Genomic DNA, 15,720 nt, shown 5'->3' with positions numbered 1-15,720 from the left:
AAAGAGTGAATGATGATGCAAGTATACTTATTCTCTAATTTTCAGGATTTTTGATAATGAAATATTTAACCAGGACTGGAGGTCCAGGAAGAAAGTTCAGATATTCCAATATATAGTACTTAAATGGGGATTTGCTCTTCTTATTGGATTAGGAACTGGATTGGTTGGTCTCTTCAATAATATTGCTGTTGAGAACATAGCTGGTTTCAAGCTGCTTCTTACAACCAATCTCATGTCTAAACAAAGGTGAGCTAAAATGCTTTAAAATTAGGTGTTTGTGGTGTGGTTAAGAACGGTTTTGAGGCAAAAAACCATCTGATCCAAATATTTAAGCCATTGGAAATCTGATTTGATCTGAGCGGTTTTTATAAAAGGAGATCCAAAAACATTGAATGACATTCGGTTTTACTTGGTTTTTGGTTTTCTTTGGATCAGTTTGCATTTTTGATTTGGATCGGTTTGGATAAAACACTCTTAATATTTGTTTAGTACTTTATCTTTTGATAGATGTGTACTTTTGATGATATGATAAAAATACTTATGATATTGTTGTAATGGTTTTTATTCGGATAGATTCGTAAGACAAATATATCAGTTAGAATATGAAAAAATATCTTATAATATCTCTAGATTATATTAGAGTATCTTAGATATTTCTTCTAATTAATTTTCATATTACTTAAATTTTTTTTTTCTCATGAATTCCGTATTTATTTAGAATTAGGAGTCTTGTATTGCTATAAATAGGGATTATTGTATAGTCTTTTATATTAAGCTGCTATCAAGTTATTAACAATAATATCCAAAGTTTTTGTTATTTCTCTCCTCCTATTTTCTAAAATTCATAACTTCAACAATATCTTCTATCATATCCTTAGATTAAGATCTTTTTTAGGCAAGTAATTATTGATGCATGTCTATATAATGAAAATATATTCTATAATTAAACAATAATATCAACAACTAAAGTCTTTTATCACTAGGCAGGATTATCTACATGAATCAAACGACACCATAATATATCTTATAAAAGTAGACATTTTATGTTCAAATCTCTCTTCAATTCAAACGGGCACGGCAATGTTCCAATTATTGTTCATATATTCTCATAGAATAGTAGTTGTAGTGCAGATATTTTGAAGCTTTTCTAGTATATGCTGGTCTCAATATGGTTTTAGCAGCGGCGGCCGGAGCACTGTGTGCTTACATTGCTCCAGCAGCAGCTGGCTCTGGCATTCCGGAGGTTAAAGCGTATCTCAATGGCATCGATGCTCACTCTATACTAGCTCCAACCACCCTTTTTGTAAAGGTTAATATACCTCCTTTCATTCTTTAGACTTCATGCATATAAAAGATGCATAACTCCTTGAACATTTGACAATTAGTAAAATATCATTGTTCTGTTTCAGACTAATGATTTTCTGAAAGGGATTGATCAATAAATCTTGATTTCCATGAAAAAGTTAAAGTATTTTATTAGTTATTGCACATATGCCATTGTATATAGCGAAAAGAAGACATGCCCTGTCCGCGTAAACTAGTTTTACATTGACGTTCAATAAGAATCGAGTATTTAGCAGTTATTTTTAAGATGAGGTTACAATATAGGCTCACATGGCAATTAATGGGTTCTCAAACGGATGTTAGTGTAAAACTATTTTATACTGATAGTACATCTTCGTTAAACTTTCTCTTTGATAAATTCATTCCTGGTCTTATCTTGACTTGTATTTTCACTCATACACTGCAACATTTTTATCTTTACAATGCTTAACTTTTATTATTGGAATCTTTTACTTTATGAGGCATATTTTAATTTCCATATAGTAAAACCTATGATTTTAATCATGTTAGATTGTTGGTTCCATCCTTGGAGTGTCTGCTGGATTAGTGGTAGGAAAAGAAGGACCTATGGTTCATACAGGTGCATGCATAGCTTCTATTTTGGGGCAGGGAGGATCTCGAAAGTATGGTTTGACTAGCAGTTGGCTTAGGTATTTCAAAAATGACCGAGACCGGCGAGACATGATTACTTGTGGTGCAGCTGCCGGTGTTGCTGCCGCCTTTCGATCTCCAGTAGGTGGTATCCTCTTTGCCCTTGAAGAAGCAGCTTCTTGGTATCTATTTATGCTAAAATTTAATCTCTCTCTCAACTTTGTGGTATCTTTTAAGAATTTAATTTATATATACTTTTTATATCTGCATCCAATGCTATATTGCCGCATCATTTAACGAGTACGACAAGTCATGTGTTTTTTAATTGATTAATTGATGTGTCATTGGCAACACATCATTGGATGCATGTTCAAAACTCTTTTAGACTGACAATGTATAAAAATTAAACTCGTCTTTTAAATTATAAATTCGTAATTCCAGTAAAAAAATATTTTCCTACCCATCTTTTAGTTTGCTTTGATAGTGAATGAGTGGAAGGAAAAAGAAAAATAATAACAACAATGACATGAGTAGTGATAGATAATGTGGAAATGTATAACCATCAATGTGCAAAGAGATTAACATTCTAAGATGTTAAAATTGAATAACATGAAAACTAATATTATAGTTTGTAGAATTGAATTTGAAAAGTAGTTAGCTAACGGGCTATCATATTAATATATATATCTTTGGTGTGCTGCAAATGATTGTTAGCTGTTGGGGTGTCAACTTAGTCTTTGCATGCCAATTTTGCTTAAGAAAAACTTGATTGATAAAACGGTCGGAAAATTCATAAATAGTTTAATTATATTTAGGAACTTATGATAATTATTTATGATAAATTGATTGAGTATTTCTGGTTTTAGTCTATGATTTTACCTGCATGACAAGATATATAATATATTGTTTGTTCTAAATAGCATGAAGAAGCTGAGTTTTGTTGTTTTGCACATGTATCTGTAAGATTGTGACCATTTCAGAAAACTAATCATTTTTTTCCTTTTTTACGCGGCACGAATATCTAGGTGGAGGAGCGCTCTACTTTGGAGGACATTTTTTACAACAGCAGTAGTTGCTATTGTTCTAAAAGCTGGAATTCAGTTTTGTTCAACAGGAAAATGTGGACTATTTGGAGAAGGTGGTTTGATATTGTATGATGTTAGTTCAGCACAGGTAACATATAGTGGTGGTGACATAGTTGCAGTAATAGTCTTGGGAACTGTTGCTGGTATTCTTGGAAGCATATATAACTGCCTCGTCGATAAGGTCGTGCGTACGTATAGCATCATCAACGAGTATGTCCTCGCATTTATTTTGAATAGTTATTTTTGGCCGTAATTTGAAAACCGGACTGAATTAATTATTTGTTTGTCATTTGGTTTTAAAACATTGGTTATTGGCCAATTTACATGCTTCTTTCTGATCACCATTAGTTGTAGTCTTATTTAGGTCCAGTTTGGATAAACATCTTAATAAAGCACTTATAGTATAATTGCTTATCATATAAGGGCTTACGTGTAAGCTATTTCTATAATCAAACTGTTTCATATAAGCTATAATTTGTCTTGGAGAGGTTATGGAAATAAGCTGAAAATAACATATGGATATGTCATAAGTTGTTTTCATAAGCTATTTCAAATAGTGTCACAAGCGCTTTTGCCGATCTATGTTGGTCTCTAGTGTGTTAGTAACATAGCTAATGGTTGTTTCTTTTTGTTCTTGTGGCAGAAAAGGACCAGCTTTCAAAATTTATCTTGTTGTTGCAATCTCTCTTTTGACATCATGCTGTTATTATTTCTTACCATGGATTGCAAACTGTATTCCATGTCCTACCGATCCGACGGTGACCTGTCCTTCTGTTGATGAGTCAGGAGAATACAAAATCTTTCAATGTCCGCCGGGCTACTACAACGATCTCGCTTCGCTCTTTCTAAACACCAACGACGATGCTATTCGCAATCTATTCAGTCCGAAGATAAACAAAGAGTTTCATATTTCAAGTTTGTTTATATTCTTTGCTGCTGTTTACTTTCTTGGTATAATCACTTATGGTATTGCTGTTCCATCCGGACTTTTCATCCCTGTGATACTTGCCGGGGCTGCATACGGCCGTGTTCTCGGAAGACTCTTTGAACCGATCACCAAACTCGACAGAGGACTCTTTTCTCTCCTAGGAGCCGCCTCCTTCCTCGGTGGCACAATGAGAATGACAGTATCACTTTGTGTTATATTACTTGAGCTCACTAATGATCTCTTGTTACTTCCACTTGTGATGTTGGTCTTATTAATCTCAAAATCGGTGGCTGATTGTTTCAACAAAGGTGTTTATGATCAAATATTGAAGATCAAAGGTCTTCCTTATTTGGAAGCCTACGCCGAACCTTACATGAGGAATATAGCTACGCGCGATGTTGTCTCAGGTCCATTAATGACCTTTTCTGGAATCGAAAAGGTCGGAAATATTTTACATGTTTTGAATACTACAAGGCACAACGGGTTTCCTGTCATTGATGAACCTCCTTTCTCGGAAACACCGGAGTTGTGTGGACTTGTACTGAGGTCTTATTTACTAGTTTTACTTAAGGCGAAGAACTTTACTCGAGAGAGGACTTTCGCGAATCCGAGTATCTTGGAAAAAGTTTCTTCGTTGGATTTTGGAAAGGCGGGATCTGGAAAAGGAGTCAAACTTGAGGATTTAGATATCCAAGATGAAGATTTGGATATGTATGTTGATCTCCATCCGATAGCTAATACATCGCCTCACACTGTCGTTGAGACGATGTCACTTGCCAAAGCTGCTATTATTTTCCGCCAACATGGGCTCAGACACATGTGTGTTGTTCCGAAGAGCCAAGGGGTATGATTGATATTACATGCATATACATAATACTGATCGATATTACATGCATATGCATAACAAGTACTAGATTTATTAAAATATACTTTCATAGTTTTCTCAATAAGGATTTGAATTTTGTACTTTTTTCTCACTTTAGAAGGAAAAGTAAGAAATCTCTACCTGATGAGAAAATTAACATAGAACATCAGATACTTCTTTTATTTTCTCGTCAATGATTGAAAATCTTTACTTGTCTTTTGAGTGAGTTACTCACTTTACAGAAGCAAAATTCGCTGACAATCTATACTACACTTTGCAGAGACCTCCAATTGTTGGGATCCTAACGCGCCATGATTTCATGCCTGAGCATGTTTTGGGACTATATCCTGATATCAAGCATCACAAATGGCACTAAGGAAGTAATCACAATGAAAAAGCTATTCTTTCTCATTAGTTCTTCACAGAAACACTTGAAGCAAAATATGTTGCTAAAAGATGCATTTGTTGCATAGTTTTGATTTGATATAGCAACCCTGTAACTTATGGATTGTTAATATCTTTTTTTTTTATGCAGTAAACTTGATGCTTTTGAAACATAGGTATAAGTCAACACCAATAAGTGTTGTTGTACATGGTCAATAAAATTTCTTGTTCATGTCGCTTGTTTTATTGTTTTTTAAAGAAATTATTTGTGTCATTTGAGAATCTTATTAGACTTAATGTACTAGGTTACATGATAGAAACAATAATAATTTATCTGATATATAAGTAAAAAAGAAACACACCCCTAAATTAAATTTAACTAATTACACTGTATTTTATAAAGTTTATCTGAATCTTAATTTTAAACATATTTTGTTGTTGTTGTTAAACTCCAATGGTTATTTTTGGGAAATATGAAATAAAAGAATCGTCCATTGTTGATTAAGAAAACTTTATCTCATTTCCTTTAGTTATACTTCTACTCTCACATTTTACTCAAAACACCAATTTTACCATTTTTATATAAAAAATAACACTAGATTAGAAAATAAATAAATACAATGCAACTACTGAAAAACTCGAAGAAAGCTCAACAAAACACAATATTTTTTTTCCATACACACAAATAAGTTTGTACCGGAAAATTTAAATTTAAATTTTTCGAAATACTTTTGTATTTCGAAAAACTAAAACTTTTCGTTGTTCGGAATACATTCGTGTTCCGAAAAATTTATATTGAATTTTTCGAAACATATTTATGTTACGAAAAACTTTAAATTGAGTTTTTCTAAACACATTTATATTCTAGAATACTTAAATTTAAGTTTAGTGAACACATTTAGAATCTTATATAACTGAAAGAACTTTTCAGATTTTTATTTTTAAATTTAGGGGCAAATATGGAATTTTTGAAGATTTGTTGGGGTAGGAGCATAATTATAGGGGTATGAGATTAAAAAAAAATTGTTGGTTAATCTGCACAAAAGTTGTCACACCAGGTCATAGTATCGAAGATAAGTTTGTTGGTTTTTAGACTCCTTTATTAAGTGGAGAAAGACTCAAATATGTTAATTTGTTATGTGTGTTTTACTTATTTAAGTAGAGGGTAGTCATATTAGAGTTTGAAGAATAAAATATTTTGAAAGGGAGAGAAAAATTAGTCATGTTTTTCACCAACCAGTCACCATAAAAGCACAATTGAGAATTACTTACCTGTTGGATCAGCCTCAAGCTTTCCGAGTAGGTTCAGGACACGTGATTCTTTGTTTCCAACTATTGGATCAACAAAACGAGGTATGGAGCGAGAGAAATCATTCTCGCAAAAAAGCAACAGATTTGAGTATTTTTTATTTTATTGTCTTCATTTGTAAGCATTTGTGTTTTGTTGTTTTGATTGGTTGTTGGCGCGATTTGTGCACCATATTGAAACTTTTTTGTATCTTTATTTGGTTATAATTGACCTATTTGTTTGGTCTGAACGGTTCATGATTTTTATCCTTACTTTGAGGAATTTTCATATTAAAATATTGATATTCTTTGTTGTCATATATTTATTGATGATTCTCATAGGTTCTTGCAAGTCTGGGGAACTTGAATTATGCTACATGTTATTTGTTGTTGCATTTATGTGTTGATTTCCCGCCAAAGTTATTCCATATTATGGGTAAGCAAGTGACATGCTTAGACATATTATGATTCTATTTGGCCTCCCTTATTTTGACATTGTAACTTTTTAAAAACTAAAGTTTTAAAACGCTTTAGCGTGAAAAAAAAAACATAATAAAGTTTATAAACTTTATTATTGTCACGAATTAGGGCAAATATAAAAGAATTATTTTATACGAAAAAGATAACAAAAGCAAAAGGGTAAGCAAAAACGAAAGGGTCGTAATAATGATATCGGTGATGATTATATTAGTGCTGCAACTATGACGAGCTTGTTATTCTCCATTACCATGAGTCAGTTAATCTTATAGCAAATGAAAGCATGTAGATAATGATAGTGGTGTAAGTGTTATATCACGTGTTGGATCAATGAATGAGTTCTTCACGTTTTATGTTTCATGCGATTTTGGAGCATTGAAAATGTATACTTATGGTGTATCTAAGATGATTGGTGTTGTTGATATTTGCTTGTGAATCGACATGGGAATGTGTTTGATACTAGTATTTCTCAAATAATTTTGATTGCATCAAATGAACTTGAAATGATTCACGAAGAAAACTAGAGCACATGATCTTAAAGTCTCTTGTTGAGTGGTGCAAAAGTTTAAAGTTTAATAGCACATGATTTTTTAATTTAGTTAGTAAGGGTCTCAATTTTTTTTAATAATATGATAAAATGAGTGTTAATTTTTTTTTGTTAACTATATTTTTAATTCATAAAATTATGACATATTAAGTTAGTTAAAAAATTTATATTCACTTTTGGTTTTTATTTTGATTTTATAAAGAGTAAAAGTATATGTGTTTACAAAAAAACTTTTCAAAATAGATAATACAAGTGATAACAAAAATTAAAAGATAAGAAAATTGAGAATTTTTTATAGGGACTAAAATTTATTTTATTTAATTTTTTTAATTATTAAAAATTGCACATTCTTTTTATTATGAACATAATATTTAATGTTGTAACATGACTTTCGAAATGTTTAAAACGGCTCAACTTAATGCACAAATGATATATGTTCAACGTAATTAAAAAATTAAAAACAAATTTCTTACTCAACAATTCAAAATATCATATTGTCCAAAGATACAATTTTCAATGTTGTTAATCTTATATCATTCTAAAATTAGAAAATAAATTTTTGCGTCACTGGTCATCAAGAAATGAAAATGATAATTAAAGTAAATACATTAATTAAATAATTCAAGGTAAGAGAAAACACAAAATAATTTTTATACTGGTTTAGTGATCAGATCCATAAATATTGTTTATTGGGGTGAGAAAATAAGTATAGTATTTTGTATAAAATAATATAGAATAAATGCTCGAACTATTTTTAATTAAAAAGAACGTGTAAATTTAATTGATCTTGAAAATGAAAAAAGTAATAATCTATAATATAAGTTTTAATAATGAAGTGGGTAAAAATAATCTATAAAATTTTTATATAAAAAATGCGATTCTCTAAATAAAAGGAAGAAAAGTGAAGTGCATAAAGATATAAGAGAAAAATATAATGAGCAAAAAAATAAAAAAAAAAATAAAAAATAGAAAAAAATATGGTGGGGCAACATCTATTTTTTGTTATGGAAATAAAATGTTTAAAAATGTATTCAACTATAAAAAAATCCTGCAAATAGAAAACAAATAAATAACAGGTGGGGGCAAGATCCCCTATTACCTTGTGTATAAATCCCTTGTTGGTTCACCTAATTTGTTCTGGCTTGTATAGTACATTCAGGCTATATTCATAGAATAAAAGTTTATTACTAATAGAACATTTACAAGATCTATCGAAAATTATTACAACATGTGTACCAATCTCTTATTCTCTTAACATTCTGAATCATAATTCTTGAAATATCCTTCATTAACGATCTAAAACATTATCTTCAAGATGAAGACATCTTATTAAACTTTGCAAGATAGCACTTAGAGTAAATCTCATAATAGACTCGGAAAAAAATCTTTTTCAGTACCTAAATGTAACGCCAAATTATATCTCATCAATAGCCCACATATGGAATAATCGACCCAGCAAGAGATATTCCCACCTCTTATATTTTTCATTCAAAGATTCACTCACAAACAATAATTGAATAAAAAAAATTGTTTAATAAAGATCATGATCTTGAATGCATGAAAATTAAGGAATACATGAAAGTATCCTTAATCATAACAAATGTTCACACCAATATAAATAAATCTGAGTTGTGGTCAAAATACAATGCATCTTAATTTTAATAACCATTTTGTAACTGTAAAAAAATTAAATATGCAGGTTGTAATGCATCTTAATTTTAGAACCTATAAATCAATTCACACTGAGTATTGAAAATCCATGATTTCATCTTGAAGCACTATGAAATGATTCACAAGTTCTAGAACTTCAAGAATGAGTTCAGGACCTCTCTAAATCGCTTTACAAACTTGTGAGTTGATTTACAAAGTTAAAAATTACTTAAGAATTATTTTTAATGTATTTCAAAGCATGTCAACATAATCCTATTGTGCAACTAAAGTTATGTATGGTAAACTATGATTTTCATGCAACTTTTTTTTTTTTTTAATTCAAAATCATTTGCGAATGTTTGTTAAATGTGAATCAATAAAGACATGCATACTATAAAACTAAATATATTTTTTTCATCTATTAAAATACTAAGTTTATTATAAGAAATCTTATATTTATAGAGTTCTCCACTAATTAGAGATGTATTTGGAAGAAAAAAAAAGTAATTTGAATGACATTTTATACCTTTTATTTTTCAAAATGTGTTTACGGGGCAAATGAAATAATTAAAATGCACTGATGATATATAAGCTACAGTTTTTAAAGTTGGTTCAATCAAAGTCGTCTTAATGTTTTCGGAGGTCCTGTTCGAATATAAGAACTGCGTCCATAAAATTACAAAATCCTAACATGAAAATTCAAGGTTCTATCTGGGTGGTGACACCTGGTTATTAAGATTCAAGATTATGACTGGATGGTGGCGCATGATAAGATGCAACTGCTATTAATAGTAGTAAACTGACTATTTATTTTAGACATAAATGTGCAAATATATAAAAAATGTATAATATTCAGTATATAAAATTAAGAGTATCAAAACAATTTTTCAAGGGTAAAAAAATATACTATTAAAAAAAAATTAAAATCCTCTTTAATTGGAAATCTGTATCAATATTCTGATTGCACACGTTGATTGTCGATAATAAATCCAACACACAATAAGAGACAGCTAACTTAGAAAGATAAACTTACATTCTAACCAAAATTTAAATTATTAAAGTATTTTTATCCTTAGAATCAAATGATTAAGAAAAATAAGACAATCACCTTCAAACAATATTTTTAACGCCAAATCAAGTTGAATTGTTCAACCGATTGAATTGGATATGAACAATTCAATTATTGAAGTAGTTGATCACATTTTTGTTCTAATTCAAATAATTTAAATAACCTGAATCATAATTCGAAAAGTTAGTAATTATGTTAATTTGTCTAATTAAAACCCGATAGTTCCTTTCAAAAACTCATTTGATGTCCTTAATTTATCAACTAGACTGCCTATAGAATAACAGAGTTGTTAGTTTTTCAAATTAATGTTAATACAAATAAGTATGTTACTTATGATAGGAAAATAGAACAATCAACTTAAATTATTATCTTACATTTATTTATTATTTACAAAAAACATTAATTTAAATACGATGTAAATAGTTTTTTCACTGTCAATCAATCATAATTATGGGTGGAAACATTCAATAGAGTCAATTTTACATATTTAATAAAAATATTAGACTTAATTTATTTAAAAATTTATTTATTTAAATAAGTTAAACTCATACCTTCTAGAAAATCTATTAAACATGACAAGTGGACCTTATATATGTAATTTATATATATATAAATAATGGCTAGTCCTATTTTTGTATTAAACTATTTGTTATCTTTGAAAAAAAATACTCTTTATTATAATTTGGAATCCTAATTTTTACTCTCACTTCATACTAATTATTCTCTCCCAAAACCAGTGTAATAAATTCAACTTTTGTATTAAATTATTTTATTTTGTTGATAATTATTGTTATATTTACAACAGATTTATTGCAAAAAGTGAAGAAAGAAATGGACGTTACGTGTTGTTCAGGTTCAATAAAATTAACTTTTTTTTATTGATCTATTAGTTTGTTTACAAATAGACAAAATATTATTTTCATAGGCCTTAAGGTTCTTTAATACGTTAATAGATCAAACCAAACTTTTAAAAAGACCGTAACAAAGTTTAAAACAAACCATTTGACAGGTAATAAGTCGAACTCAAACTTCATTTTTTTACGTAGTCTGACATATTTAAGCAAAAGTCGGCTCGACCCGACCTATTGTCACTCCTAATCACAACTATTAGGGTCCGTTTGATGAACATGACAACAAACACGATATAAATAAGTTATTATATCCAATCTAAATCTAGTGTATGATGAACTATCATGATACGATAAATTAATAGAAAAAACTCTATAATCTCATGTATCTCTAATTGAGATTTATATATGAATATGAACTGAGTTAGAAATCAACAAGATATGATAAAAACAATAATTTACTTAATTACTTTTATAAAATATAAATATAAAAATATAGATATAATCAAATATAAATATAAAAATAATTAATATTATAAAAAATGAAATATTAATAATTAATTTAAAAAATATTTATAATTTTATCACAATAGTAGTTTTGTCTTTTTATATAGTTTAATAAACTAGTATTCATAAAAATATGAAAATTGATTAAAAAAATTAAAATAAATATAATTTATTTACAAGGATATTTTTTCCATTTACATATAATATATATATATCATATCTTTATTTACATTCTAACAAATAAAATATAATTATTTAACTACTCATAATTTTTAAAAAATAATAAAATTATTTATTTAATAGTGTCAATGGATAATTTAAAATATAAAATTATCTTATTACTTATTTATTTTTTTTGGGTTAATTTATAATATAATAAGTTAATTTTAAAAAAATTAATATATAATTATTTCCAATGATAATTTTGTTATTTAAATATAATATATATTATATCATTTTATAATAAGATGTGTACTAAATACATGATTTAATAAATATATATTAAATATAAAATATTATAATATTTATTATGTCATTATTTGATCATATATTTATTTAATTTTATATTATAATATCACGTTATCCTATCTGCACGTTCAAGAGAACTTTAAATCATTAATAATATTTTTGACAATTTATGATAATTACCGATAGAACCACCTACATGATTGGTCTTCATTAAATTTTGTTAAATAAATAAAGCACATATAAAGTAAACTCTTGTAAGAAAGAATCTAATTTTTTTAAGGAAGGTGGAAAAGTACACATAGTATAGTGAAAAAATAATGTGAATATCAATGGGCGCCAAAAAAACCCTTTTCCCCAAAATTTGCATCCCCGCCAAATCCAATTCATCATTTTCCTTTTCCTTTTCATTTTCAATTTCAACAACAAACCATTTTTCCATTTCTGCCAAAACGCTACTCAAATCCATTTCAACACCTGCGTTTTGCGTAAAAGGAAAAACATTCAACTCATGGGTTCAGCTTCTCTTTTGAATTCTTCAGATTCTTCTCAACCGGGTAATATATATATGTACCTATTTTTTTTCTAGGGTTTTTCTTCATCTGAACTTTTTTTTTGTTGCTTTTGCGCCTCATTACTACTTGTGCTTTGTTTTTCTTCATCAGGTACATTGAACATGTTTAATGCATGTAGTTTTTTTGTGTGGTTTTGGATAATTTTTTTAGAACTATTGTTGATATTTTTTTTATATGAATCAATTGATACATTTTTTTTTTGGATCTTTGAGCTTTAATGTGGTTATAGCTTAGGTTTTGAACTTTGTTGTTTCTTCAACCATGATCTGCTTGCTAAGAAGTGGTTATTGTTATTGTCATTGTTGTTGCAATTTGATCTTTGGTTGTTGTTGATTTTATGTTTTTTATTTGAATATGTTGATACATTTAATGTTTTTTAGTGATTTTTGTGTTAAGGATTGGATCTTTGGGATTCACTGTGGTTCTAGCTTAGATTTTGAAGAAATAACGTTTTTGTTGTTTCTTCAACCATGATCTCTGCTTTTGAAGAAGTGGTTATGTTTGGGGTTTACTGTGTTACTAGCTTGGGCTTTGAAGCTATAAATAACTAGGGTTTTGAATAGAGTTCCGTAACTGCGATCTAAGCTGTGACATTACGGTTTTTCATGTAGTTGAAACCATAATTTGACTGTGATTGTGGCTGCAATTCTCCTCAGTGTCAAGGGTTGCGACACGACCATAATTGTTACTGCGATTGCTATTTAAAAACAATTGCCATTAAAACTTTGAACTTAGCTTGGCTTCAACTGAAAGTTTTTGTTGATCCTTTATTATTGTTTATATTGTTATTGTTGTAGTGATTTGATCTCTGGACTTTACTGTGGTTCTAGCTTATGCTTTGAAGACATAATAGCTTCAAACTTTGCTAGGCTTCAACTGAAAGTTTTGTTGTTTCTTCACCATGATCTTCCTTCTAAGCAGGGATTAGTGTTGTTGTTTTTTGCAAATGGTTTGTGTTGGAGCTTAGGGCATGATTGTTTTAAGTTTTTTGTTAGAAAAACATTTTTTTTTCTCAAATAACTTTAAGAAAACCTAATGTTAGATTTGGTTTAATGTTAAAAACCTTAAACATACATTGTTCCCAAAGCAATCTATAGAATAGTTGATTGTGTATGTTTGGGAATTTTCAACCGTAAACAAGACCTATCGCATGCACATACAGGTTGATTGTAGTGGACTTGGACTGTGTGTGGCTCTAGGTCAATTTTACGTATAGCAATTCTGGTAAAGGAAAAAATAGCACTTTCCAAATTGGATATCTTTTTCCTAATAAAAACATTTTAATAGACGTGTTTGAAATCTTGTATTAATTTGGGTTTTGCATTGTTAACTGAAGTGTTTTATTTATTACGTTGTTGTATGATTTGACTGGCATCGTTTATTTTTGTTCGATGTACTAATAAGTGATTCACTATGCTGTTTTTGATGTCTTTAAACTTTTTCAATTCAGATTTTGCAGCAGTGTTAGATATTGGAACTAATGGCTGCTCATAAATGCAATACTTCTAGGGTTAATTACACGATGTCAGCAATGCATTGTGATCAATACCAAAGCTAGCAATTAAATTTTTTATTTCTATGTGGATTTTTTGCTCTTAATTTTTCAAAGTAAGAAGGAAACAGAACAAAAGAACATAATTGGAAACAAATAAAATCTTTAGGAAATCTATTTGATGTTTTCATAGAGTTAGCATTGGTTTTAGTATTCAATACATCCCAATAAATGTGAGGTTTAATGAAATTAATTGATATTGATATGTGTGATTTTCGATTAACTATTATGCATATGTAAAGATTTCGTCCATTTATATTTTTTAATGGTCGCTATCTTTTTTTTATTGTCAACGTTGTCTCTTGTTGTGTTGCTTTTTTTTTCTTCTTTTCCATATCTCTTATCCTTTGAATTAATCACAAATGATTTTTGCTACTACTATATTAATCTTATTTTTGCCGTGTAAAATATCCTAGGAGAGATTTTTTGTATAGATGCATGTTCTGCCTTCAAAGTTAAAATCAAAAATAAATTAATCAGTTCTATTCCTGTTAATTTCCTTGCACCCATATCTTGTGTATTTTTTATTGTTTGTTTGATTGTATGTGAATCTTCTTTTCCCTTTTTGTTCTCGGCAATGTGAATGATTAAGATGCTTAATAATCTCTTAGTGATATCTCATGCTCTGATCAATTGCCTTGTGTTGCCTTTACATTACTTACCTTGTTATCAAATTTGTATATTCACTTTTTTTTGTTTCTTTCTCTATATGTTCAAAACAGGTGTTAACGACAGCAACACTAAACACGAACCTGTTGTTTCAAACACCGAAGAGGAAGAGGTTATGGCTGGCGGTAATAAAAAGAAGCGAAATTCGTCAGAGAGTAGCGAGCAGCCTGCTCCTACTCGTAAAATGCCAAAACGATCTGCCAGTGCTGCAAGTAAAAATTTGAAGGAGAAGTCTATTTCCGTATCTGATAAGTCTTGTCTTATTGAAACAAAGAAGGAGCAGGTTGTAGATGAAGAATTTCTCGCTGTCCGTATGACTGCTGGACAGGATGATGGCCGCCCAAATAGAAGAATTACAGACTTCATCCTTCACGATGAAACTGGTGCATCACAGCCACTTGAGATGCTTGAAATTAACGATTTGTTTATCACCGGACTTATATTGCCACTAGAAGGAAGTGCAGACAAGAAAAAAGAACAAGGTGTTAGATGTGAAGGCTTTGGTCGAATTGAATCCTGGGATATATCTGGCTATGAAGATGGCTCTCCAGTGATATGGATTTCTACTGATATTGCTGATTATGATTGCCAAAAACCAGCTGCTAGTTACAAAAAGTATTACGATCATTTCTTTGAAAAGGCCCGTGCTTGCATAGAAGTATACAAAAAACTAGCAAAGTCTTCTGGTGGTGACTCTGACGTAAGCCTCGATGAGTTACTTGCTGGCATTGCTCGGGCAATGAGTGGTAGCAAGTACTTTTCGGGAACTGCATCTCTAAAGGAGTTCATTGTTTCTCAGGGTGAGTTTATCTATAAGCAGCTCATTGGTTTGGACATGACGACCAAGGCAAATGACAAGGGGTTTGCTGACATTCCT

General features: G+C 29.6%; 2 protein-coding genes across 4 annotated transcripts in view; both read left to right on the top strand.

Annotated features, from left to right (window-relative positions):
• The window catches only part of LOC101510553 (chloride channel protein CLC-c-like), a 14,154-nt gene extending 8,725 nt beyond the window's left edge, over window positions 1–5,429 (top strand). For 2 of the 3 annotated variants that reach the window (XM_004512587.4, XM_004512586.4), the window contains exons 5-10: window positions 46–246; window positions 1,132–1,309; window positions 1,855–2,117; window positions 2,961–3,230; window positions 3,664–4,792; window positions 5,094–5,429. In XM_004512587.4, the coding sequence (XP_004512644.1) occupies window positions 46–246; window positions 1,132–1,309; window positions 1,855–2,117; window positions 2,961–3,230; window positions 3,664–4,792; window positions 5,094–5,189 (2,137 nt within the window). In that variant the 3' untranslated portion in view covers window positions 5,190–5,429. The remainder of the gene's footprint in view (window positions 1–45; window positions 247–1,131; window positions 1,310–1,854; window positions 2,118–2,960; window positions 3,231–3,663; window positions 4,793–5,093) is intronic. The other variant, XM_027337451.2, reaches the window with a different exon arrangement.
• Window positions 5,430–12,322: 6,893 nt separating this feature from the next.
• LOC101510217 (DNA (cytosine-5)-methyltransferase 1-like) overlaps window positions 12,323–15,720 on the top strand; it is a 9,602-nt gene continuing 6,204 nt past the window's right edge. The window contains exons 1-2 of the mRNA XM_027337430.2: window positions 12,323–12,604; window positions 14,897–15,720. The exon at window positions 14,897–15,720 is cut by the window's right edge and continues 740 nt beyond it. Of these exons, the coding sequence (XP_027193231.1) occupies window positions 12,559–12,604; window positions 14,897–15,720 (870 nt within the window). The 5' untranslated portion in view covers window positions 12,323–12,558. The remainder of the gene's footprint in view (window positions 12,605–14,896) is intronic.

Source organism: Cicer arietinum, chromosome 8 (genome assembly GCF_000331145.2).
Source record: "Cicer arietinum cultivar CDC Frontier isolate Library 1 chromosome 8, Cicar.CDCFrontier_v2.0, whole genome shotgun sequence".
NCBI classification, from domain to species: Eukaryota; Viridiplantae; Streptophyta; class Magnoliopsida; order Fabales; family Fabaceae; genus Cicer; species Cicer arietinum.
This window is presented reverse-complemented; position numbering and strand designations above follow the sequence as displayed.